This window comes from Lonchura striata, chromosome 9 (genome assembly GCF_046129695.1).
Source record: "Lonchura striata isolate bLonStr1 chromosome 9, bLonStr1.mat, whole genome shotgun sequence".
NCBI lineage: Eukaryota > Metazoa > Chordata > Aves > Passeriformes > Estrildidae > Lonchura > Lonchura striata.
The window spans coordinates 21,299,447-21,324,021 of NC_134611.1; the positions used below are offsets into that span (position 1 = coordinate 21,299,447).

Genomic DNA, 24,575 nt, shown 5'->3' on the forward strand with positions numbered 1-24,575 from the left:
AAAAAATCCTTCATAAATCCAGAATTTGCAAATGTAAAACATTTAATATGTGAATGTAGTAAGTTTAAACTGCAGTGAACACATTTATGATAACCTTGAATTATTTTACAGAAGTTAGAAACTACAACATTGGCCCCCAACACATGCTATTTTTTCTCCTTTTAAAAACAGTGCAGGTAAATTAGTGTAGCTTCTCTGCACTCCATGCTGAGGAAGAAAGCATCCTCCACTTAGGAATAAAGCTTTGCTATCAGTAACTGAGAACCAGGATTGCAGGAACTCAGCAGGCACAGACTGTGTTTGTCTTTACATAATCTAAAGCAAGAATGTTCTGCATTCTCCAAGTGATGGTATAAAGGCAACAGGCTGAAGCAGAGGCAACAATAAATATCTGTGATCCTTGTTTGCCTTGAGAAAACAGCAGGGATTTAGTGAACAGCTAAGGATCTCTAGTCATAACCTCAGAGTCATGATGAAGGGAAGTGAACCCAGCTGTGAAGGACCTACATTCCTTTCCTATTAAGTCAGCGAGACTCATTCCTGAGAGATTTTTAAAAGATTGTTAGATTAAATCCCACGGAAAAAAAATGAACCCAAACTGCAACAGAACAGAGTTCTACATTACCCTTACAATAGGCAAAGGTGATGCTTATCTGGGAATAATTCTTATGACATCTCCTCTTTAAGACTGGTAGCATAACAAATGAGACAAGATCACCTATGTACCTTTAAGAAAAAAATATTTATTTATAAAAATACAATGGGATCAGTTTCAGAAGTGTGGCAATAAATACAGTACAAGGAAGAAAAAAGCATTTCTACATGGATATATTATGGCACAATAAAAGGTAAATGCACCATCAATCATGGAACTTCTCTTGGCTCAAGACTTTGTACAAGCTCCCTTTTTAGTAAGACAACTATTTCTAAGTTTGGTCAGTGTTGATAAATGGAATGAATACACAATCACGAATGCACACTTATGTCTAATGCAGGACTTAACATTAGCAAACAATACCTTAAAAACATAGCAATGATATTAAATCACTAATGAGATATCTTAAATTTAATTGGCAAAGACCACATGTAACTTTAAGCATGAAATTATTTTATCTTCTCCAGAGAAAAGCTGTAAATATGTAAAATGAAGGCTTAACTTGGTATGTAAAAACCTACTTAAGTAGAGATTGTGAGAATGTATAGCTCCTTACGAAACAACCTGGCTGTTTGAAAGCACTCCCCCTTTCACAGTATTCCTTTTACTTCATATGCAGTTATTGTTTATGCTGTAGACTATAACTGTTACAGCACTAAAGGCAACTAGACAGGGAAAGGGCAGAGAAAGGAGAAAGGAATGTATGTAAGGCAGTATTTCTTTAGGTACATTAAGCGTAGTGTGTAGGAAAGACAGGTAACAATTCCACAAGGCTAGTTTCGTTCTTACTGAATAAAATAATCGACTAATACTGGACTTCCGATGCAAAGCTAATAATCAATGCCCTGGTCACTGTACTGACCATGGTAATCTCTTTGATAGTCATCCTGGTACTCTCCGTGGTAGTCATCTGGGTACTCTGCCTGATAGTCGCTATCGCTGATTTCTGACCCGTTAGTTCCTGTTCCTTGGCTGCCGTTGTGAATGACAGGTTCTGTGGGTGCAGCACAGTACTTGGGGTCATACACTTGCCGTCCGAGCCCATACGCACTCATTCCCTTCTGTGTAGCTACTTTGTTGGTACCCATTTGTAACGAAATAGTTGAGTTATCCACAGGCTGTAATATGTACTTCTGATCGTAGATGTCTCTCCTGGTACCTGGTGCCAGCATACCAGCCTAATAAAACAGGATTGTAGAGGTTCAGTAAGAAGGTCAAGAGCTGTGATTACTAGATCTAGGATTTCAACTAGTATGCCTCACTGAAAGTGCTGAAAAGTAGGAATTAAAATGTAACAAAACCCAGCACAGTAACATCTGCTCACTAGTAGGCGAGTCACAGAAGAAAGTCCTTGCAGAAAGGTCCAGTTTATGTTCCTCTTTGGGAAGAATATACTAAGTATTCTAAGGTACTGCCCGTAAGCAATTTATTTTTTGCTTCTGTCTAGTTAATGCTTATAATGAAGTTACTGTTTTCTCCTGGGATAACACTGCCAGCAGAAAATTCTGTAAGCACTGGGACATTTTTTTGCCTTAAGACTCTCAGCATAGAACATACTGGCTAAGATAAGAGATTCAAGTTCCTCAGTTACTGCATAAGAGCACAGCTCAACTGTACCCACTCACTGCTGCCTGTCAAGACTCTGCTACTGGGCACCACTCCAGGCTCTGCTGTCCCACTGGGCTGAGACCTGTGTCCATCCTGCATGTCACACACAGTCCTGCTTACCTGACTGGCTCCTTTGTTAGTGCCCATCTGTAGGCTAATCGTTGTCTGGTCAAATGGCTTATCAGTTTGCATTTTTGGATCATAGAGGTGTCTTCTAGTTCCATAAGCAGTCATGCCTGCCTGACTGGCACATTTGTTGGTGCCCATCTTTATTGGGGGAAGGAAGAAGTGGACAGAAGAAATTATTTTTATTTGTACATTAAGCATAGTCTAAGGAAAAAAAAATATGCTTGGTAACTGTGATAGCTGACAAAAAGTAATTTCAGTGTTTGTTTTCCTCATGTAGTTTGACTACTACCTGTAATACATTACCCTTTCTCCTTTCAAAAGTTTCAAAGGGAAAAATAAAGGCAACTGTCATCCTAAGGCATTTTAGTGACTGCCATTTGCCCAACTGCATTGCAATTGGAATGGATGTATGCCTCAAAATGTAAAAAGTACCTTTTACCTTGGACAGTAATAATTCATTTATACTGCCACAATTTCTCTACCACAGGAATTTTAAGATTTTACTTTGGCTTTTATAATTACTAAGGAAAGAGGAGAGAAAAAAAAGTTTCTACCATACAAAGAACTTTATCCACTATTTTAAAACCACGTTAAAAGACAGAGATGATGCTGCTAATATTAGCTGCTCCTTTCCTCCTTATCACTCTTACAGCAGATTTAAAACAAACAAACCAACTTTCCAGGCAGTGACTTGAGCTTATAAAGCCAATCAACTGCTCACAGGAATTAAAACCTCATTCCTCCTTCCACGATAAAAATATATTGTTATTCTGCACCTGGTTTTGCATTAACAAAGTATTAGTTAATCAAAGCAAGAAAATTGTTCTCAAATATAACAAATTACTGCAAACTTGAATTTCATACTTACCTGCAAACCAATTACACTTTGACCAGCTTTTAGTTTTCCTGCATCAAAACTTCGTGCTTGTTTCTCTGCATATTTGACACCAATATCAATTGTAGTGTGAAAACCTTTAGTTTTTGCCTATTTTGGGAGAGGGAAAATAGAATATTCAGTGTTTGAAGTGTATTTTCTGTTTCCACTCTCTAAGCCTGGGCTGCCACAAGCAGTTCTGTCTCCATGAGACTGTGTGTCAGGGCTGAGAGAAGGTACCAGTTCCCCACACCATTTGAAGGTGGCATTCCAAAGCTACCTGAGTCAGAAGGATATTCCACAGGGATTAGTGTTCTCCTGTGAGCCTGCCCTGCTCTCTGTATGCACATGGAAGCAGTCAGGAACCCTCACTCTGAACTCTAAGCCTTCCCTGGGGCATGTGAGAGCACACAGCTCTCTGAAGTGCAACCTCTGCAGTAGCTCAGACTCTCAGTACTGTCTGTCCTCTCCTGACAGGCTGGATGCTGTTTTCTGCATTTTCATGGGTTGTAAGGGTGCATCTGAACTGGCATGTAGATTTGGGCTAGCTCCAGGGGTATAAATACTTACCAGACCTGCCAGTGCCACTAGAGTAGTCTGTACTTGAGTCATATTTCCATTTTCAAAAAGATCATTTGCTTCAAAAATGTCATGTGGCTTCATGCTGTAGAGTTGGATGGCTTTGATAAAATTCCCAATGTTCTCCAGCTAAATAGAAACAAAAAAGCCAGTTTTCTACAGTGTTTCAGATCAGAAATTAAGTAATTTTAAAGCCTTCTGGTGTTGGTTGGTTTGTTTGTTTTATTCAAGTTCTTTGCCTTGTGCAAACTGGACGAAACAGCTGGCTTAACCATCTTAACAGATGGTTAAGAGTGACTGGTGGAAAGTTTTTGTTAGTTCCAATACTAGTTTCAGAAATCAGACTATGAGGTTATCCAGCTTGGCATCCCTCCATCAGTGAGCACCATATACTTTGTTAGAGTGGGCTTTGATAAGACTTCTCTCAACTGTCCCTTCCAAGAGAAATTCTAATCTAAAACTTGCTTCAAAATTAGAAAATCTGACATAGTATCCATGCTATTTGACTTCAGCAACTGATGATTTTGAATAAAATAAAACTGTAACTATGTGGATGGGATCCTTGTATGGACTGAAGGCATTATCTTGCTCACCTCCTGGGACAAATAAGCCTTGGAGTTTATTAGCACTTTTTAGCACTATGTGCTGTAGAAATTGGAAAGCAATACGGAATACAAAGAGTAAGGACTGAATCTCTTCTTTCCTTCTGAAGTCTTAAGAGGTATTAAAACTTTAAAAAATCCTCACCCATATTTAGCAGTGTTCAATGCCAAGAAAACAAGGAGGCTGACATAATAGTATTAAGCTAGACTCAGCAACAGCAAAGGCAGTAACTCTTGGCAGCAACCCTTCCAATGCTTGTTGCATCCTCTCTAGACACCTTCTCAGGAGGATGCTTCATACAGAGATGTCTAGTTACAGGCAGGCTGTTGAACTAATACCCTGCAGTGCTGCCTGCATGTAAAACTCAGTTACTCAGTTTTGATTCAATAAAAAGAAAACTTTTCTTTTTTTTTTACTGGGCAAAGGCCTTGCTATAGGGCTCTAGATTGTTCTTCCATCTGACACTTCCCTGAAAGCTAAAGCACTGCTATTAAATACAGGTACTCATCTGCCATTGATGAACCATCTCAGCTGTAGCTGCACTATTCGTGTCTGCAACATCCTCAACTCACGGATATGTATTATATGTAAACTTGGTGCTACTAAGATTTATGATGTACCATTTTCACAGCAGATTTGTTAATACAGAAAAAAAGTATTGTTGGGGGTTGGAGGGGTTAGAGGTGTAGTTCTGAGGTTGTTTTTTTTTTGTTTTACCTGGTGCCAATTTAGTTTTGATTGATTAATTTTCTTCACTGATCCTGGCTGCAGCTTATTTATAAGCCTGGGGAGGTGAAAAAGAGGGAAATGCTTAAACAATAAATCTCATCCTTATACCATCCGTGCAGGCATTATATAATACTTTCACTCATGCTTTATTAGTTGCATTAGTTTCATCAAAATGGTTAATTTCTTGGTTGATACAGTGGACTAGCTCAGTTCTCAGGTCTCACAAGTCTAATAGACTGTTAAGAATTTTTGTGTGTCATTTGATTACTGTTGAAATGAGCTATGCCATTAAATTTAGAAACACTTAGAAATCTTAGCTGAAATATAAAGGAGATTTAAGTGTTCATTTTTCCAACAGTTTCCAAGAAGTTGTCTCCCACCCTACAGTCAACTATCTTTGACTGTAATTGTTGACATCTTTTCAAGGGGAATCTTCAGAAAGTCCCTTCTTAGTTCCTTGAAAGTAGAAAACTCCTAAAAATAAGGTTACTTAATAAATGCTTACTCGCATAAGATTATGCCATCTTTTAATCCCAGCTGAAAGTTTGCACCAATACTCAGCCCTGTAACCTCTTCTATCCAGTTACGCAGATCTTCTTCTATCTGGGGGTCATATTTCAGAGCAATCTGTAACACAAGCAGTCATAAAGTTACTTCAGGAGAGAAATCTCCAACTCTTCCCCATCCCAATTCCATTTCAGAGTATGCTATAGTTGTCATCCAGTAATTTTATTGCTGGATTTTTAAACTGTATTTTATGTATCAGAGTACAGATGTAAGTACTTTATCCCTTTAACTATAATTTTCATGGCTTTACTAAAGGTCTGTTTGGAAAAAGCACTTTTAAGCATGTTGCAGTTTTTCTTTGAGTAAGAATTCCTGGAGCTCCTGGAAAGTCTTTTGACAGCTACAGAGGAATGATTTTTGAAAAAATATTCAACTCAAATTATACTTTGGCAGGAAGTAAGGAAGGGAAATAGTATCTTATGAACACAAGAATTCTGAATTGCCATGCCATCATGTACTACTGCTCACATGTAAATTTCTACATGAGAAATTTGATATAATAGATTTTCAGTTATTCAGCTGAAGATTATAGTGAGTTGCTTTTATAGCTAGTTTATGATTAATGGAGATGACCTACTAAGTTTTTTCCTTGTTCCTATAACATGAAGAGCTATCTTGCTGGGGATTCTGGGGGCTGTGCCTGTGTCTTGGTTTATCGTTAACCTTTGGTATCCCTGCTATTTCTCTTCCCTTTGACCTTCCTGGAAGACTCTTTTGGAATAAATTGTGATCTCCTATTTTAATTGCAAAGGAAGAAAGCCTGCAATAATCTATTGAAGTTTAAGGCATCAAGCAGAGGCCTAGAGTTGCTAGCAAGATGACTTAAAAATTTATTTTCCAGGTGTTCAGACTTCACTACTCTGTCTGTAAGTTTATGCTTCAGTCACTAGAAATCAATCCATGTGAAGGGAATGCTTCAAAGCAGTGAACTTCAACAGCACCAGCTGTCAAGAGCATTGGTGTTCTTTCACTCTGCCCTTTGTTCCCCTCCCCTGAATGCACCAAAAAGCAGCTCTGACCTCCTTCAGGCTAAACCTTTTCAATCCTTTTCAATATTGGCAAGTCGGACAAAATGGATTCTTATCACTGAAATCATCACTATGTTTTCTGCAAACAAAATAAGTTATCTGAGCACAAGATTGTGTGGAATAAATAACCTGCACTGGTGCAGAGGTTGGCAACACTTCCACCTTCATTAGATGTCCTGCATGGATCAGTGAGAAGGGTGAGAAGTGAGGGAGCTACTGTGAGAAACCTGACGGGCCAGGACAGAATGTACCTGCAGAATTTCTAAAGCTACACCAGTTGCTTACAAATGCCCCAGGAGAAACTCATGTACAGCCATTTACATAACATCAAAATGTAGATCTGAGACTTTTTACATATAGTTTTAAGACTTCAGCCAAGAAAGGCCAGCTATTAGCCACTATATTTATACTGAAGGAGATTATAATTCCAACATATCTGAGTTACTTGGATAGAGGCAATTGCTACATTTTGGCCAGCATTAATAATCCCTGACTCCAAACTGACCAAACTACAATTTACAGTACTCTGTTCCCTATTTTTTTTCCTAAGGGGAATGGAAAATTCTTGTATCTCTGGCTTTACTTCAAAACCTTGTCTGAGTAATACTTATTTTGCTTAGACTATTTGTAATAGCAGTGCTATGGTGCCTTAGTTACAGATCAGGATAATGGACTAACCCATTCCTACATTTAGATCTTGACTAAGGTGTAAAATTCTGTGCAGCATTCTGTACAAGACAACAAAGAAAATATAATGACTTTATTTTTTAATCACACCTTTGGGATATTAGCTAAGATTAGAAGCAGACTAGAAAAGCTTCAAAGGACATGGCTGTGGTCTCATCTCATGGGTGGCAGAGAGCACCCCTTGCAATCCCTTAAGTTAGCACAGCAGCATCACAATCACATTCATTTCCAATGATGCCAATAATAGCAAGGGATGGGTAACATCTTGAAAATGGTGTATGAAGAAGTCAGCTGTCATCTTTCTCCTTCCTAACCTGGTGATTAGCTTACAAATGACTTTTCATGGATATTTTTATTTCCTATGGAAGCAATGCTTATGTGATCACAGCCTTAACTGTCTCCCCAGTAACATCTGGCAGAACCCAACTAGCTCACTCAAAATGATAGAAAAGAAGCAGTCTTGGATAGAATTGAGCCAGTTAGATTTTGTGTGAAAATAAATATATGTGCAAGGGAGAAAGACACTAAAACATCTCCCCAAAAGACTGAATTGTAGCATCATACTCTTCTTACACATTAGAGAAGCTATTAAAATCTTGCAAAAGTTACCTCACCCACAAAACCTTAAGTTACATGTACAGGCAAGACATATAGTGTATAATTTATTTCCTCAATTCAAGTGAAGGAACAGGATTTATAGAAAGGCCAAAACTTTCTATTCTGATGCTCCAGTTAGAAGACAGCAGATAATTTGGGCTGGTCATTCATATGCTGACAGCTCATACTGTGATAAAATCACCACTCCAGCATGCATGTGGGTACAAAGCAGGGGTTGAGCTAATGTCCTCCACAATTCTTTAGTTGCAGACATAATGAACATTGTGCTTTCTGAAAATTTAGGCAGTTTCAGTGTAGCTTAAAGACAGTGTTAGCCATCCTGCAAATGAAATTGTCTGGAATAGAACTGGACGTGTGTTTCTATCACTTAACTTATTTTTAAACTCTGCCAAAAAAAACAAAAAGTAAAAAGGAAATTAGGTTTGTGATCATACCACCAAGAGACATAGTTTAAAGATTAATCTTTTTCCTCCCAATATTAAAAAAAAGTAAATATGGAAGCCAGTAAGAGTGAGAGCCTGAAAGACTTCTGCAAGTGTGGCTATTTTAAACTTCCTTGGAAGGCAAAAGAAAAAAAAGTCAGAATTTTTCCTCATTTAATAATAAGTGCATTCCATATGTGAGATTACAACTGAACTGAATATTCAATTCTGACCTCACTGCTTGGGCAATCAGGTGGAATTTTATCACTTCTGAAGAATATTTATTTTATGTTGGAGTACTTTACCATGTTTCAAATCTTGAGCTTTTCAAGAGGTTTTAAGTTGCCTTGGGATATCATTACAGTGGTTATCTAGAGATAGGAAGTAAAAAACACCTATATGCATGAGGAGAGTTCTTATTGCCACTAAAAGCATTATTTTTGTTCACATTTTTGAGCTGGTGGAAAACTAAGTTAGAAAAAGTAAAAACTGGTGCTAGTTTCTCTGCAAATTATATTCAATCTACCTGAAAACCTAGAGATATGAAATCTTTCGAATCAGGTTTTAAACATGTGAGAAGAAGGGATTAAACAAGGAGAGTGACGGGTCAGATACTACCAGAATTAAGGCATTATGCTTATTCTGAATTCTTAGCTGTTCTATTCCCAATGGCACGACCAGAAGTTATGTAGCACTCTTACTGAATATTTAATATTTTCCACATGTGGATATCAGAGAGGTTCCAGTTTTCCTTTGATTGCTATCTGTGAGGTGAAGCCAGAGGCTTTGATATAAATGTAAAAAAAAATACGTCTTTTTCCATTACTATTAATCAAAAATATGCCAACATCTGATCCTTTATAAATAGGGACTCTTCATGGAAGATACTTAAATCTTACAGGTCTACAGCAAAAGAAAATATTGTCTACTGAATATGAAAGCATTAGCTAAGAAGCTGCATTCAAAGTATCATAAGTGCCATGAAAAAAAACCCTACAGTTTCAGAATACTGTAGAAATTATTCAATTGTAGCAATGGATATAAGATTTTACAGAAGTTTAATATAAGATAGCAGGAAGGCAACTGTTCATTTCTTTCTTCTGACAAATGTTGAAAGATAGATAAAGTTGTCAATGTTGCTCTTTCTGTCCATGCTTCAGAGATACAAGTTTAATAGAAATATCTTTTAAAAGAAATTAATGTTTATACAAGTGGTCAAAATTATACGTGATCCAAGGTTGTGGAAGGAAAAGGTTGGGTGTTACTTGCCTATGACCAACTGATATTTATGTGTTTATGCCAATGTATGCCTCAGGCTGGAATCCTCAGGTTAAACTTGATTCCTCTGGCAATTTCACACCTGATCCTCACATCTAGTTCTGTTCAGGTAGGACTTTCCTAGCCAAGTGTAAAAACCCTCTTAGAGTGTAAAAACCCTCCCTCCATGTGTAGTACAGGGACAGTAACAATCATCACTGTTTTTATCAAGCTCATGAGTTCCTGGAAGCTAGCAAAGTTCTGCTGACCAACTTTAATGATCTACCTGTGTGTCCCTTGAAGTTACTCAGTGTGCCTGTAGCATGTTTAGTTTGAGTGATGATGTTAACCAGTACTTCACACCATAACTGATATCACATCAGTTATGTGAGTTGTCCTTTTATACTGATCTTTTCCAAATTACACAGTACACACTGTACACTGAGGGCTATGTGTATGCCAAATCTCCAGTTTGAGAGTTCAGCTGGCTGCATTGCTGCTACTCTGGAAAATTACTGTAACAGGATCTCAAGGAAGAGTTTAAGCACACTGCACTACTTTTTACACTGGGACTAGCAAACAAAGATCTCACTAAGTTAAAAAGCAGGTATAAAAGATAAAACTTTTGAAGTTAAACATCATGACATAACAGCTTGCACTTCTTAGTTCTGATTAAATTTCTGATTAAAGCTGCAGGCTTCCTGCCTTCCCCAGCAGGAGTCAAAAGTTTAATGTGCAGTAAGCTAAATTTAAAGTACTAGTAAGCATTTGAAAAAACTGCTCTCTTGTCATAAGTTTCAACCAAGACAGCATGTGCTTCTCAAAGTACATCAACAACTCTATTTAGGAACTGTGTTTGTCAACAAAACTTAAGACATATATACATATAAAACTGCAGCAAAGTAGGTTGTACATTTTGGTTTTCCGAAGTAAATAAAGTACAGGGCCATGTACAGCAAGAGAAATAACCAGGACTTCACTCCAAGATAGCACAGGAAGAGGTTACATACATGCTTTTTCACCAAAGTGGACAGAAAAACAGATAGAGCCCTAAGTTTTGGATTTTAATGTTCTTCATGGGGAGAAATATGGTATGGCCCATATCCTTGCTTAAAGTGACACAAAATTGCTGACTTTTCAATTAAAAAACAAGATTGAGTAGAGAAAGCTTACTGCATTTTTAGTAAGTATAGGAGCATGTTCATCTTTTACAGAATTTAATCCATGTTTAGCCAGGGGTTTTAAACTACGGAAAGCAAATAAAAACAAATTAAAAACTCTGGGTTTTAAGACTTAAGCTTGTACAGTTTCAATTTTATGCAGCAATTTGTTCCTGTATCAACTTTTCAATCGTTATTAATTCAGAACTGTCTCAGTGAAATTGAATTGCTGTGGTTTCAGTGTTGCCTTTGCAAATATCCTTTGCATTGAAATAAACACTACCTTCTGCAGCGATTTGTCCTCCTGAGGCCAAAGATATCAATGCTGGTACTTCTTTTTCATTTCTTGGCACTCATTCGTGATGAAATTTTTTCCTCCCTCTTTTAAGGATTTATGATGGTATGGGGAAAGATGAAAGCAAAATTCTCTCCTGGTATCAAGGCAGAAGAAGCTCTTGACAGCTCTTAATGCTCAGAAGTGGGAGTCAGGCAGACCACAGCCAGTCCCAAATTGTTATCCAGAATTCCTGTTCATCACCTGATATCCTAGAACACACTTTTCAATCACCTATCTAAAATTTACACAGATAAATACCTGGGAGAAGGAAAGTGTTAAGAGCTTAGTGGCTATGTGAATAACCAAGAAAAGGGCACTAAAGAATAAATTCTACCCATTAGAGGGACAAGGATTTTTTTTTTTTTTTTAAATTATACAAGCAGGCTAGAACTTGCTGGTTAAAATTGTATGTTGTAAACAGATTACATATCTAATCTTCAGCTTCAGAGGTGACAGAGTGGCAAGGACATAATTACTGATTATTTAGTCATATAATAAATAAATAGGACACTCTAAGTTGAGATAGGGAACCCAAGACTGGAAAAATATAAAGTTTTGTTTTTTATTGAAAGTGGGTAAGAAGATGAAGTGACAGGGTACCAAGGTGATTGTCAAGGGAAGTTTGCCATTTGAAGTACCAACCCAATGAGCACTCATCATAAGGACAAATTAAAATTGCCTGTTAATTCCATGTATGTTGGCATGGATTGCATGCAAAAGCAAATGTCATAGTAGGCTTATTTGTGCCCAAGAACCCCAAATGTAACAGGAATGTGACAATGCAGATGAAAACCAAAGAGGAAAGTACTTCAAAAACTCAAAGCCACCATTCAGCATGCCCTGATATATGAAGATGCATTTTTTTCTGTCATTATGGACTGTTGTACAGAAAGGCAGAGAACACTGCATTAACATTACCACTGGAGGATTGCACTACATCCCAAAATGCTACTTAGCAAAAAATTTTACAGCTGTATCCATTTTGCTTAATATTCAACTTCTTTTTTTTTTTTTTTTCATGTGTAGCGTAACTGACACCCTGCCAACATCTCACTGTTTTCTCTGTAAATCAAAATTTAGACTACAATCTTTTAAGAAGAAATGGATGAGCTTTAATCCAAAATTCCTGGCACTCTTCCCATAGGCACCAGTTTAAACTCTGTGAAGTGAGAACAAACCATGCCTCAAAGTTTCCAAGTCATCTCACAAGTACAGATACCTGCAGTCATGCATGGTGCTTGTTGCCAGATCAGCTGGCTGGAAGAACTCAGTGTTCTACTCCCTGGCTATCCAGTAGGATTTTATGACATTTTGCAAGCTATTCAAGAAGCCAGTGCTACCATCTCTTCCCGCAGGGTGCACCAACAACTCAGACACACGCCTGCCCTTGGACTGAACGCTGCTTCCCTCTCGTACTCAGCAGCTACTGCACCACCCTCACTTCTTCTAACATGTTGTCAGTTTTTCTTGCACTTTTTGCTCTCATCATGTTTTGCCAGAGTCACAATTTTCTGGCTTGTAACTCCAATTTTCCTTAGCCATCAGCTTCCACTGTCAACTGTAGCACCTTCTGGTCACACCACCATACTTTATACTTCTTGGTATGCAGTTCCTTTTATCTGTTTATTTAGTCTGTGTATTGCGGAATTATTTATATTCCTTCAGAGAACACAATTCCAGTATCCAGTAGCATCCACTATTTTAAACCACTGCTGGTCTTTGTTTCAAAAATCCACTGGGATATGATATTTGTTCTCAGCTAAGTCACGGTTGATCCAACCCAATGGACAAAAGCCATTAGTCCCTGATGGGACTGGAATTCTCCTTGCTTTGAAACCCAACCCCAGTATGACTGATATGACACAGCAAATCTGGACAGGCTCTGACATCACAAGCAGTAATGTCTCCTGAGACAATACACTGAGTGCTGCATGGAAAATCCTGGTAACCTGACAGACCTCAGTGATGCTTATTTAATGTTCTTTTGTGGGGGAAAGGAAAAAATCATACAGAACAATCTGGTACATAAACAGAAAAAAAATTCCAAAGCATCTGAAAACAATTCAGTTTTTCCAGCAGTAACCCAGGAAGGATCTCTTGAGACAACTGTTACTGTAACTCTGGTGGAACAGTAGTTCTCAAAGCCTAAAAAGAGCCTGTAAACAGAAACAGTAACATCAATGTTCACTCAATCTTTCTCAAATGCTTTTCTAATTTATTGCTACCACAGAAACCAAATAAATTAGATATTCTTTCAAGTTTATTCATTTTTCTCCCCAATAGAATGGCTTCCTAATATGTAGTTTTATAAGCAAAGCTGTATTGTGACTCGGTAGCCCTTCCCCAAGGCCCAACTATGTTGACAAGTCTTCCAAATCTTCCTCCCAAATAGTACTGCAGAGTCTGATTATTTCCTTCTCTCTCCACACCTTATTTCTTCTCTGCAAATCCTCTTCACTTGCCCAGAGCAGAGTAATTATGTTCTACAGCAGCAAGCAGATAACTGGTAACTCAAACATACCTCCCAGAAAAGAAAGCTGAAGTCTGTCACTTCAAGTGTTGCTATAGAAGTTACTCAAAATGCACATTCCTTCTGCCTCCCCAACGAAGGCACAGTCCATGCTGCATTTTCTCAGCACTTTTTCCAAAGGTACACCTGAAGACTCTAATCTCACCACTCTAATTTGCCCCCACCCAGTAAGCTCAGGTACTTGATTCCTTGCTGTGATGCCAGGCACAGCCCTGACTGGGAAATGCACAGATGACAGGGCAGCTGCTGAGTTTCCCATTTTCCCATTGCATTTCCCAGTTAATTGGGCTCAGTGCTTCCCACCGACTCACTGATAGCACCCGGCTGCCTGTCAGCCTGCACTGATTTAACTCCTTGAAGCCACATTAGCTGAACAGCCTCACTGAGGTGTCTGTGATAGGTATTCATAAAGAAAACAGATTCCTCTCATTCTTACCATCCTTGCACATAGGAATTCAATCTGGCTTTTTTTTTTTTTTTTTTTTGGTAATTTAGGTGAAAGACATGATTTCTTGAGAACTTCCTTAGCTACTTCCAGCTACCAAGAGCTGCCTAGATTTATCTTTCATAAACGTAGTAGATTAAAGTCTTTCAATTCATGCATAGCATGTTTTTCTGGTTGAGGTAATTCTCTCCATTGCTAGTTTTCTTAGCAGAAGTACAAGTACTGCAGATTTCACACCCTAAGCTTTAGAAGACCTTGTCTATCAACAGCTTCATACTCTTGTTTTGCTTTACTGCCAGCAAAAATATTGCAAGAATGAACTTGGCACAAAGAATGAAAGACAATGATAATCTGCTGCTCCTGACCCTTTACCTCACCCCCTCCTGGGTATATCTCTGACCAATTAAAGTTCAGTAGGTGATGCATTTCAGTAGGTTCAGAAGGTTGATTATAATCCAGGAAACATTCAAAAATACTTTGGATTTGGCCACCCAGACAAGTTGTGCTTTAAGCCCATATAAAGTATTATAACAATATTTTTTTTTAAAAGCTGATGACCATAAACATGTTAGAAAATGTTTACTGAAGAAAGTCTAAGAAAAGTAAGATGAAGTGGAAAAAATTACAATTACATGAGCTTGTAGCTCAGCCTTTTATTTAATGAAAATGTAGTTTTAGTAATGTATAAATCAAGCCATAAGGCTGCTACACTGGAGTTTATGAGTAAAGAAGAGAGAAAGACAAAAATACGGTCAAACTCCAAATAACAGGCTCTGAGTCAACACCCTGTAGAAACTTTTAAAGCACTATTTTTCAGCAATTCAACACAAGCTAGGGGTGGGTAGGAGATGTACATACACACTGCATCCAAAACTCAGGATGCCATAAGGCAAGCTGTGGTGTCACTATGCTGCACTCCTGAATTGAGAGTAGGTTTGAAATACGCACCCAGCAGAATGTGTGGGCAAGGCTGTGCTGCAAATGACCGTGAGAGGTCTCAATCCTCAATTATTTAAGGTTCCATTATTGTTCTGAAAACAAAATGCTCAAGTGCACTGACTGAACTTTAACTTTGTTAGTTACATTTTGTTCCAATTCTGTTCCATCCACTCAAAGACCAGTGCTTTATCTCTGATATTTAATCTCACAATTGTTGTTCACTCTTTTATTAAAATCAGCTAGTTTCTTTCAAAGGGAAGTAGCTTTCCATATCAAAGACATTTTCATGCCATCAGTTATTGATGATAAAGGCTGCCATCAAGACAGACCATAATAAAAAGTCTTAATGGCATTAGTCTTTATTTTCTTCAAAAATTACTTGTACTTTTTACTTGTATAGGACATGATTAATACAACATCAGAGAGGTAAGAGAACAACTTCTTGCAAAATTAAGCAAAAAGCATTTAGTCTTAGCACAGCAGAAACGTGCCTGAACTACACATGCTTCACTGACTTAACACAGTATTGACTTGCAATTATGATATATAATGGAACTTCTAATTGATTCCCCACAGAGTTATGAAGTGAACCAAAGCAGTGGCAGCTCAGGCTGGTCACACAGTGGGAATCTCAAGAGGAGCTGCAGTGCAGGTCCTGCTCCAACACATTCTTCTGCTTGGTTTGTCAGAGCCTGAGCTCTGACTTGTGTTCTGCCCATGCTCAACACGGAAGGGAAATATTCTGCTGGGACCCAAAGCAGCAGGAGCTGCTTTTCACCATTAATGTTTAACTATAACCAAATTCCTTCCAATATATGCATATATGTATTTGATGCCTTACCTTTGTCTGTGAAGGCTTTAGTATATAGTCAAGTGATTTAGGACAACAGAAAAATACTTTTTAATTAAATGATTCATATTCAAGCAAAACCAGGGATACTAAGATAATGCTGTCTATAAATAAGAGGCTGTGGCAGTGGAAATATCAGCAGGAAAGCAATGTAACGGCAGAGCTTTCTTAGCAGGAAAGCTAAGTAAGATTTTTGCAATAGTAATGTCCTGTTTTATCCTTGGGAAGAGCCATGGTAAAAACATGCAAACAGGGCAAGAAGATTTGTTTAGAATCCATCTGTAATTCAGACAGCTAGGATTTTCAGTAGATCAGATTCCATCTTCATGCAAGCAATTCAGAACAGCAAGAAAGTGCAGAAATATTTAGGCAAGTACTTGGTGTTCAGGTTTTGTGTGTATGCCCATCCACATACTGATTCACTTCACTGTACCTCTTAAGGACTACTCCATAACCAAAAGGTTGTCTAAATAAAGATCTGCCTAAACAAAGTCCTCAAGAAAAATCCTGTGTTGACCCCAGAATACAGGGCTGAGTCTCGGAAGGGAAGCAGCAAAGGCACTGAATGGTTGAAGTCTGGTTTCCATGAGTGAATGGGTCTCAGTGACCAGGCTAAGCCCAGGCTCCCAAGGCTCCCAGCCTGCTTGGCCCAGCTGCTGGCACCAGGCAAGGCGCTGGGGACAGTCCAAGCAGGGCACTGGACCGTGGCTGTGACAGCAACACTTCACCCTCTCTGCAGTGGCCCTGCCTCACTGCCAGCTCCTGCAGGGGCATGGATGCCTGCCAGCCTTTGCCAGTTACACATCCAAAGCATCCACTTTGGGTAAGAGAGAGTTTTGTACAAGCTACAGGAAGCTTAATTGTGTTTCCCCTCCAAATATCTACTAAAATCTGCACTGGTTTGAGGAGGAGTGGAAAAAAAAGGGGGGGAGGGGGTAAGTGTGGGTGAGAGGAGGAAAGGGTTATTGCAGTTTTAAAAACAGAATTCCCAAACATAGAACAACCCACCTAAGAAAGTCAAAACTGTTTTTGAGAAAATCACTGTCATTCAACCCCACTAAACAGAAACAATGACATAAGTTACTATGAGGCATTACTGCAGAACCAAATGTATTTACTCAAAAGAAAGTATTTGCTGCTGAACACAGCTATACAAGTTAACAGTTGTTTAGAATCAAATACTAACAAAAAGCATTTTTAAGCAAGAGTCCCTCTTAAAGAAAAAAGAAGGATTTTCACATGATCTCACTTAGAAAAAATCTGTTTCAAATTGCCCTACGTGTCCTGGCCTGGAGCCCATTTTTACTGAAGGCCTTTCCTGTACAGTTCCACAGGGGATGGGAATCTCTACAAAGTTTGCCTTAAAAGGACGTGTCAGATGCCCAGTGTATACCGTGTTATGCAGCTACAGAAGCTAATAATTCTGAGTACAAAGGAGTTTCCATCCTTTATTCTCCAAGACAAATTATAAACTACTTGCAGGCAAGATAAAGCATCCAAATTAATGTTCTGTCAAAAAAAGACAAGGTGAGACAAAAATCAGTGACGTATTGATGTCCCACAAGAATGTGTGCATGCATTCATCTTTTCTGGGTATTGACTCAGCAACAGGATTATAGTATTTTCCTCCAAATTTTAAACTAAGTCTAACTCTGAAACCACACAAAGAACACATTCATTTGTAAATTTTAAACAAGCAAGCACTGCTGTAATGCAATTCATAGTTTTTATTTTCTGAGGCTGCTAATCCCATTTAATTGTCATGACTGTCAAGCTCTATTTCTTTCTTCAGAAGTGTTCTAGTCATAGGAGGTACACTGTGAGCTTGCATTTAAAGGATGCAAAATCATATCTCATATCCTTAAAAATTAACTGTAGCAAGTTTTATGATTTTTTAATGCCAGTGCAAGATTTACTGAAGGTTTATTAATTCACCATAAACGAGGTCACTGTAATATATTTTATACATGGAGGGAAAATGCTTTACATTTGGAAGTGCAGACACAGGGTGCTTACTAAGGTTAAACATACCAGAAGTTTCAGCAAACATGCTCACTGCTCATTTACTGATGCCCGTGCTGGTACAGCACTGTCTGTGCTGTCCCACACATGGGAGCAGACCCACGTGGGGCTCCACTTCTGCCTTGAAGTTCATGAAGCAGCAGTAGCTAATCCTGGCTATGCTGTGCCATTCATCACCTTCCTCCTAGAAAGAAGGATGTAAGATGAGAGGCAGAACTGGAAATGGCATCCCTTGGCCAGGGCTTAGCACGGGCAGTGACACCTGCCTGCAGCTCCACGCCTCGGGTCTGGGGACTCCCAAAGCCAAGTGTCAGCTTGGCAATGAAGCGTCCAGGTTTGGGCACCGGAACTGCTGGGCAGAGGCAGCCAACTCCTGTGTCAGTGGTTTACAGCAACTGCTGCCTGATGTGCCTGGGACAGCCTCTCCCACACATCTGTCTGATCTACTCAGAGCTCCTGAGCTGTGCCACTGGGGACAGGGCAGATCTGCCAGGTGGGGCTGTGCAAGGGCTCCCAAAGGTGAGTCTTGTTGTTTGCAGGCTCAGGCAAGTGTCCAGAACAGGAAAGGTGCCAACATCAAGCTGCTGGCAAGAGAAGTGTTTCCATGGCAAACCACTTCTGCTTGTGGTAAGAGATGGATCCTTGCTATGAACTGTCGACCCAATGCTATGAAGGTTCCATCACCATCAGTCCGTACCTCTTAGCAGAGCTACTTCTTACTGTTGTAGTGTTAATACTTCTCTTGAAGCAGCCACAGAACTGGAAATCCAGACTTGATTGAACAGACTTGCCCTGAGATTGTAACAGGGAAAGTGGTAAATGGATTAGACACATCAAGGTAGTGTAGACACACAGAGATAGACAGTAAAGGATGAAGGTGAGTGGTAACGTTGTAGTTAAGATTCTCCACACAACTGACATTTAATACTGTCAGTCAAAGTGACAAAGCATCAGGAACAAGTAACCAGCAGAGAAATTGTAAACAAATCAGAGAATTCTCATAAATTGGTTGCTGATACATTAAAAAAATGCATCTTAAAACTAACTGACAGAATAGATGGTTTCCTTTTTTATATCACTAATGTGTTTTTAGTGATTCATGTATAGTTATTGTGCCAAACATTGATTGATTGTAAGTTTAGCTATGGAATTATTCCATGGTCATATTTATGTTTCACGGACAGTTTTGCTATTGACTTAATTATCAAAACTGTACAATTAAGTATAAAGTTAAGAAGTTCACTTGAACTGTAGATCTGTTACCAATGCCTGGATCCAGCTGGAAGAAAGTCACAGTTCTTTGAAAAAAATACAAAATTTGGACACAAAGAGAAAAGTTTTAGCACTTTCCACAGTGAAATTGATATTTAGCTAGGAAATGTTAATGTCAAGAGACATGATCAACTATCAGAAACCATGAATTAACTGGAGCAAACAGACATTTAATGCTTGCTTCTATAAATTCTTCTGCTAGTTCCTCTGAAATTCCCTTTTCAATAGCTATTTCTATGACAATATTTCTATGATCACCAAAATATTAGATTTTTTTTATTCCCCAAGTAACAAAATGAAGATTTATGTAATGCAAATGGTCATGCAGACTGATTTTATTTTATTTTAAATTAAACATCTGAATTTAATTCAAAACTTGTAAATTAAAGATATTACTTCCTGAAAAGTTACATGGATGTCTACATACAAGAGAACAGGAATGCAGAGATCTTGTACTGTCATTTATAATGACAGAAAATATACTCCTCTGCTCTTAAAGCCTAAGTTTTCACTGTCTTTATCCAGTACAGTCTCAATTTTTATTACATCCTTTCAGACAACAGTAATAGAAATGCACTTTTATCAGCAGAAAACATTCTCACCTAGGGTTCACAAAATTCAGTGAGCAAACCTAAAGGTTTGTTAAAGGAAAATAGTCTAGAGGAAGCATAGAATGGTAAAGCAAATATATGATAAGAAGAATTGTATTTTAAGAATGGAAGAGAGTATTATTTCTGTTTTGAAAGGAAGGGTGAGAAAGAGGAAGGAGAGGGCCTAACAGTTCAACCACAGGCAACCAAAACTTATCTCACTATTAAATCACTAATTAAAAACTCTGAAAGTTAATTATTTTAATTTGGTTCCCAGATAAAGATATTTATTTTAAAAATAGTTATTTCTGGACTAAGCAATTAAATCTATTTATTGGCTTGTAGCAGGTAAAATAGATGACAATAATTTTCTCCTCAGCAATTTCAAGAGGAACACAATAATCATACCTAGGACTGGTTTGCATTATTCACCACAGACTTCAATTCTTTTTCATTAATCTGTATTTGCCCTCAAGAACGAAAGCAGGAAACACTACTGCCCTCCTGCACGCTTGCAAAACAGGGAGATATTTTGTTTACAGGCTCCATTTTTCTAACATCCTTCACTTTATAAAGTTTGTTTCCCTTCCTCTTCCATTTAGCTAGGGCTTGACCTTTCCGGGTGGCAGCTGCAGGGCTGGGATAACACCGCAGTTACTCTGCTGCCTTTAAAAAGTTTGGGAAATGGAACTGCCCAGTGAAAGCCTCCTGACACAGGGATGGCTCAGAGGCAAAGTCAGGGACATGCAATGGCCAATGCTATGCAACATTTAACTCCCCACATAAACCACACTCCTGCACACCCTCACTTTCTTATGAAGATGAAACTGGCACTGTATCAAACATAAGAGGAGGGGGAAGATAAATGCCTGCCCAATACAAATAACACTTCCATGGGAAGGGTGGAGCCACTAGGAAGAAGCTGAATGGACTGGAACCTCTGCTCCTGCTGCACAATGCTCCTGTTTCCTCCACACCTTCTGCAGGAAGACAATGGAGCATAAATCAGAGACAAATACAATTTCGAGTTTGCAGCTTTAGCTAATTGCATTATCATCTCATGCTATGTCAACCTCACGCACTGCAGAAACTCCCCCACTGCTCAAGAAGAAAATTTATTTCTTGCCTGCAGAAGTAACCATCCATTTCAATCAGTTTAAAGGGCTCCCCACTGAATATTTGTTTTGGATCAATTATCTTCTGTGATCTCAAGTAAACAGGGAATCAGCTTCAAAGGGATTACGCTAGTTTGACTACCTACATACCTCTCATGCAGACAAGTTTCCTTGCAGCTGCGAACTAGTACACAAACACTGTGCTTTCTCTGTAGGAATGAGGAAAAGAGATCCCTAACAGACTAGACACCATGTAAGTGTGAACTAAGGTAAGGAGCAAAACAACCGAAGGGTGGAGCCTGAAACAACAACAACAAAAACCCAAAAACAAACGAAAAAAAACAAACCCAAAAAACCCCCCAAACCAGACATATTTTAAGGTTAGAGACAGAATCCTGACCTCAATTAAATTCTTAAGAAGCATAAGGACAGGTTATATTCATCTATTCTAAGACCACAGCAAACAAAAGGTCTCTCTGAACACTAGCACACTGTCAAATGAGAAAATAAAGAATAAAAAACAAAACCAAGGGATTCTTTTTTCCAGCACAGCTGGACCCTCAGGCAGCATAGCTATGAAGCTGTCTGTTTACTGCAGAAAAACACTGCTTGGGGAATCAGCACTGAAAATTTCAAACAAGGGTATTTAGCAGTAACTATCATTCAAGCAGGGAGGTTCTACAGCTACTTACAAACATTATCCCAACAACACATGAAAAAAAACATAACAAAATAGTCTGCACAAAGTGATTATAATTGGCAACAAAACCTGATATTCCAAGAGTTGTAAACTAATTTTTCAAACCTTCATGAGACAGAAAAATCTGGGAAAAGGAATTTTTGATCTTTAAAGAGGCATTATCTGCTCATCCTCTGGAATTACACAGATGAACAGACATACATATAACCCACAAACCCATGCAAGATACTAGATTGGAGGTGCACGATATACCTTTATGTAACACAATTGCTTTGAAATTTGATCTCTTAAAATGAAGACAACATTCTAAAAACTCAAAGCTACATCTCTTCTGGAGATTTTGTTGTTCACTGGAGGCTCTTTTTGTTTGCTTGGGTTTTTTGAAAGGAGATGAGTGAATTCGCCTTTGGTGCACTTGAATTGTTTTCTATGGCACTGCTGCACTGACATTTTCAAAGAACGCAACAGAAACCTACAAACGAGTAAACTGGAGCTGCCCCAAAACATCCACTCCTCTGCAATACTTGCACTGAAGGCAGAGAATGTGAGCAAAACTCAGCGAGATGAAGTAGAAGGCCCTTTGCATAAAGGTGTGAATTGCACCAGTTTCAAACCCTCTGCTAATGCACATGCTTGGAACAGTTCCTCAGGAGGCCCTAAGGAAGCTGATGGCAATAAGAAACAAAGAAAGAACAAAGAACTTCTTCCCATCTTGTCCCCATTACGGGATCACTGTTAAACCTACATCTTTTTGTCAATAATCTTTAAAGTAGAAGAGCATCTACTTTCTTCCCAACTCACATGCAGTAATAACGCAATACATTTTAGTCTGTTTTTAGGTTTGGGTTGTTTTTTGGGGTTTTTTTTCAGTGTGTAATGGTGTAGATAAATCACTAAATTGAGATGCTGGAAGCAACCACTCCGGAAGGCATTTGGTTACATGATGTCATCAAACTTTGCAAGAGAATTCACAAGCATCCTGAGAAAGCTAATAAAGAAAAAACTCAAAGCAAAATGTTTTGTAAGGCATAAATTATAATGTTTAAAGTACTTTTCTCCCTGGTCTCCTTTCTACTCAGCTACAAGTCAAACAGGATCCAGGGATCTGCTGAAGCCTGAAACCAGACATGCGTGTGAAACAACCGGTTGTTAAAGACCACGTTTCGATTTTAAGCCTGTGAATAACGACACTGAGCACCAACTTATCCCCGCTTGTTTAGCGGTGTAATTTTTATTGCAAAGATTTTCCTTCTTATTAGGTAATTGTTCGTTGCAAGGCAGCCGCCAGTCTAACAGGACAATGCGAGACACCTTTTGTTCCTTAGAGGAAAACCTCAGCAAAGCCGCACACAACCGGCGCCCGCCGCTCCGGCCGCGGGGCCCGGCTGCTGTCAGCGCCGCCTTTTCCGCCGCTTCCCGGCGGAGCCCTCGGCGCGGCGGCGGCGGCCGGGCTGCCGGCGGGGCTCCCCGCGGGGCGCGGGCCCGCCCGGCCGCGCCGCCTTTGTGCGCCCCCGCGGCCGGGCCGGGCCGGGCCGTGCCGGGGCGGGGCGGGCGGACAATGCGCGTCTGTGCGGGCCCGCGCCGATTGGCCGCGCGCCGCCCGTGCCCATGATGTCATGCGGCTGGAATGCGCCGCGCGGGGGCCGCGAGCCGCGCAGCGCCCGCGCAGCGCCCCGCTCGGCGGGCCCGCCCGCGCCGGGCCCGGCTCTGCCCGCCGCGCCCCGCCTGCCCGCCGCGCCGCTCCGCCGGCTCCGGGACGGCTGCGGGCCCCGGCGCCGCGCCCCGCCCGATCCCGGCGGGCGGAGAAGGCGCGAGCGGGATGTCCCGTGCCAGGGCTGCCGGCACGGGCAGGTGCAGCCCGGGCCACGGCGCGAATCGCGGCTCCGCACGCGGGTCCGCCCGGCGCTGACAGCTCTTCGGCGCCCGCAAGTTTTCTGAGCGGAGCCGCGAAGGGCAGCGCTGTCCCGGGCCGGCGGCGGGCGCATCTTAACGCGCCTCCACCGCGCGCGGCGGGCGGGACCCCCGCGGGCAGCCGGAGGCAGCGGAGCCCCGAGTCGCGCCTCGTCCCGTCCCGCCCCGCCGTCCCGGTGCAGACAAAGCCCGGCGAACCCCGCGCCGCCCGTACCTTGTTCTTGACCTCGGCGGACAGCCCGTAGGAGGGCCCCTTGTTGAAGTGGGTCATGTCGGTGGTGTCCCGCGGTCTGGGGGCGCTGATCGCAGGCGCTGGCGGCTCCGGGCTGAGACGACAGTCCGCCCGCGGCCGCGGAAAGTTCTAGTCCCTCCCCTCCGGCCCGGCCCCGCGGCCGCCGGAGCCGCGGCGCGCCAATCGGGGCGCGGGGCCGGGGCAGCCCCCCCGCCGGGCCGGGGAGGGGGCGCGGGGCCGCGGGGAGGGGCGCCCGCCCCGCCCGGGCCCGCCCCGCCGCCGCCGGGCGCCGCCCGGGGGTCCGGCCGGGGCGGGGAGTGGAGCGGAGCGGAGCGGGGGGACGTCAGCGGGAAGGAATCCGCGGGCACCGAGCGCCGCCGCCGCGGATTGCTATGGCCCGCGGCGGCCCCGGGGAAGGGGAGGGGGATCTCGGCGAGGGACCGGCGGCCGCGGTCCGGCGCTGTCCGGCCGCTCCCGGGGGTCTCCCGCCCCGCAGCGAGCTGCTGCACGCTTTGGGAAGCTCCCGCCGGACCGGGCTGACGGCGCTGAGCACACGGAAGGCGGGGGCACGGCGGTGGCTCTGCGCTCGGGGCGATGCTTGCGCTCGGGCCTTTCCCGGCTGGTGCGGGACCGGCCGCCGGAGAGGAGGGCTCGGGAACCCGGGCGTAGGGACCGGCCGCGGGCAGGGCTGGATGCTGGGGAAGCCCTCGGCCGCT

At 41.3% G+C, this 24,575-nt stretch overlaps 1 protein-coding gene across 1 annotated transcript; it reads right to left on the reverse strand.

Moving 5' to 3' along the window:
- Window positions 1–723: 723 nt before the first annotated feature.
- On the reverse strand, window positions 724–24,053 carry CNN3 (calponin 3). The gene is made up of 7 exons (XM_021525744.1): window positions 23,842–24,053; window positions 5,683–5,804; window positions 5,166–5,232; window positions 3,837–3,974; window positions 3,261–3,377; window positions 2,384–2,530; window positions 724–1,833 (listed from the first exon to the last, which is right to left on the reverse strand). The coding sequence occupies exons 1-7, from the start codon at window positions 23,896–23,898 to the stop codon at window positions 1,486–1,488; spliced, it is 996 nt and encodes a 331-aa protein (XP_021381419.1). The 5' UTR covers window positions 23,899–24,053; the 3' UTR covers window positions 724–1,485.
- Between the last annotated feature and the right edge of the window lie 522 nt (window positions 24,054–24,575).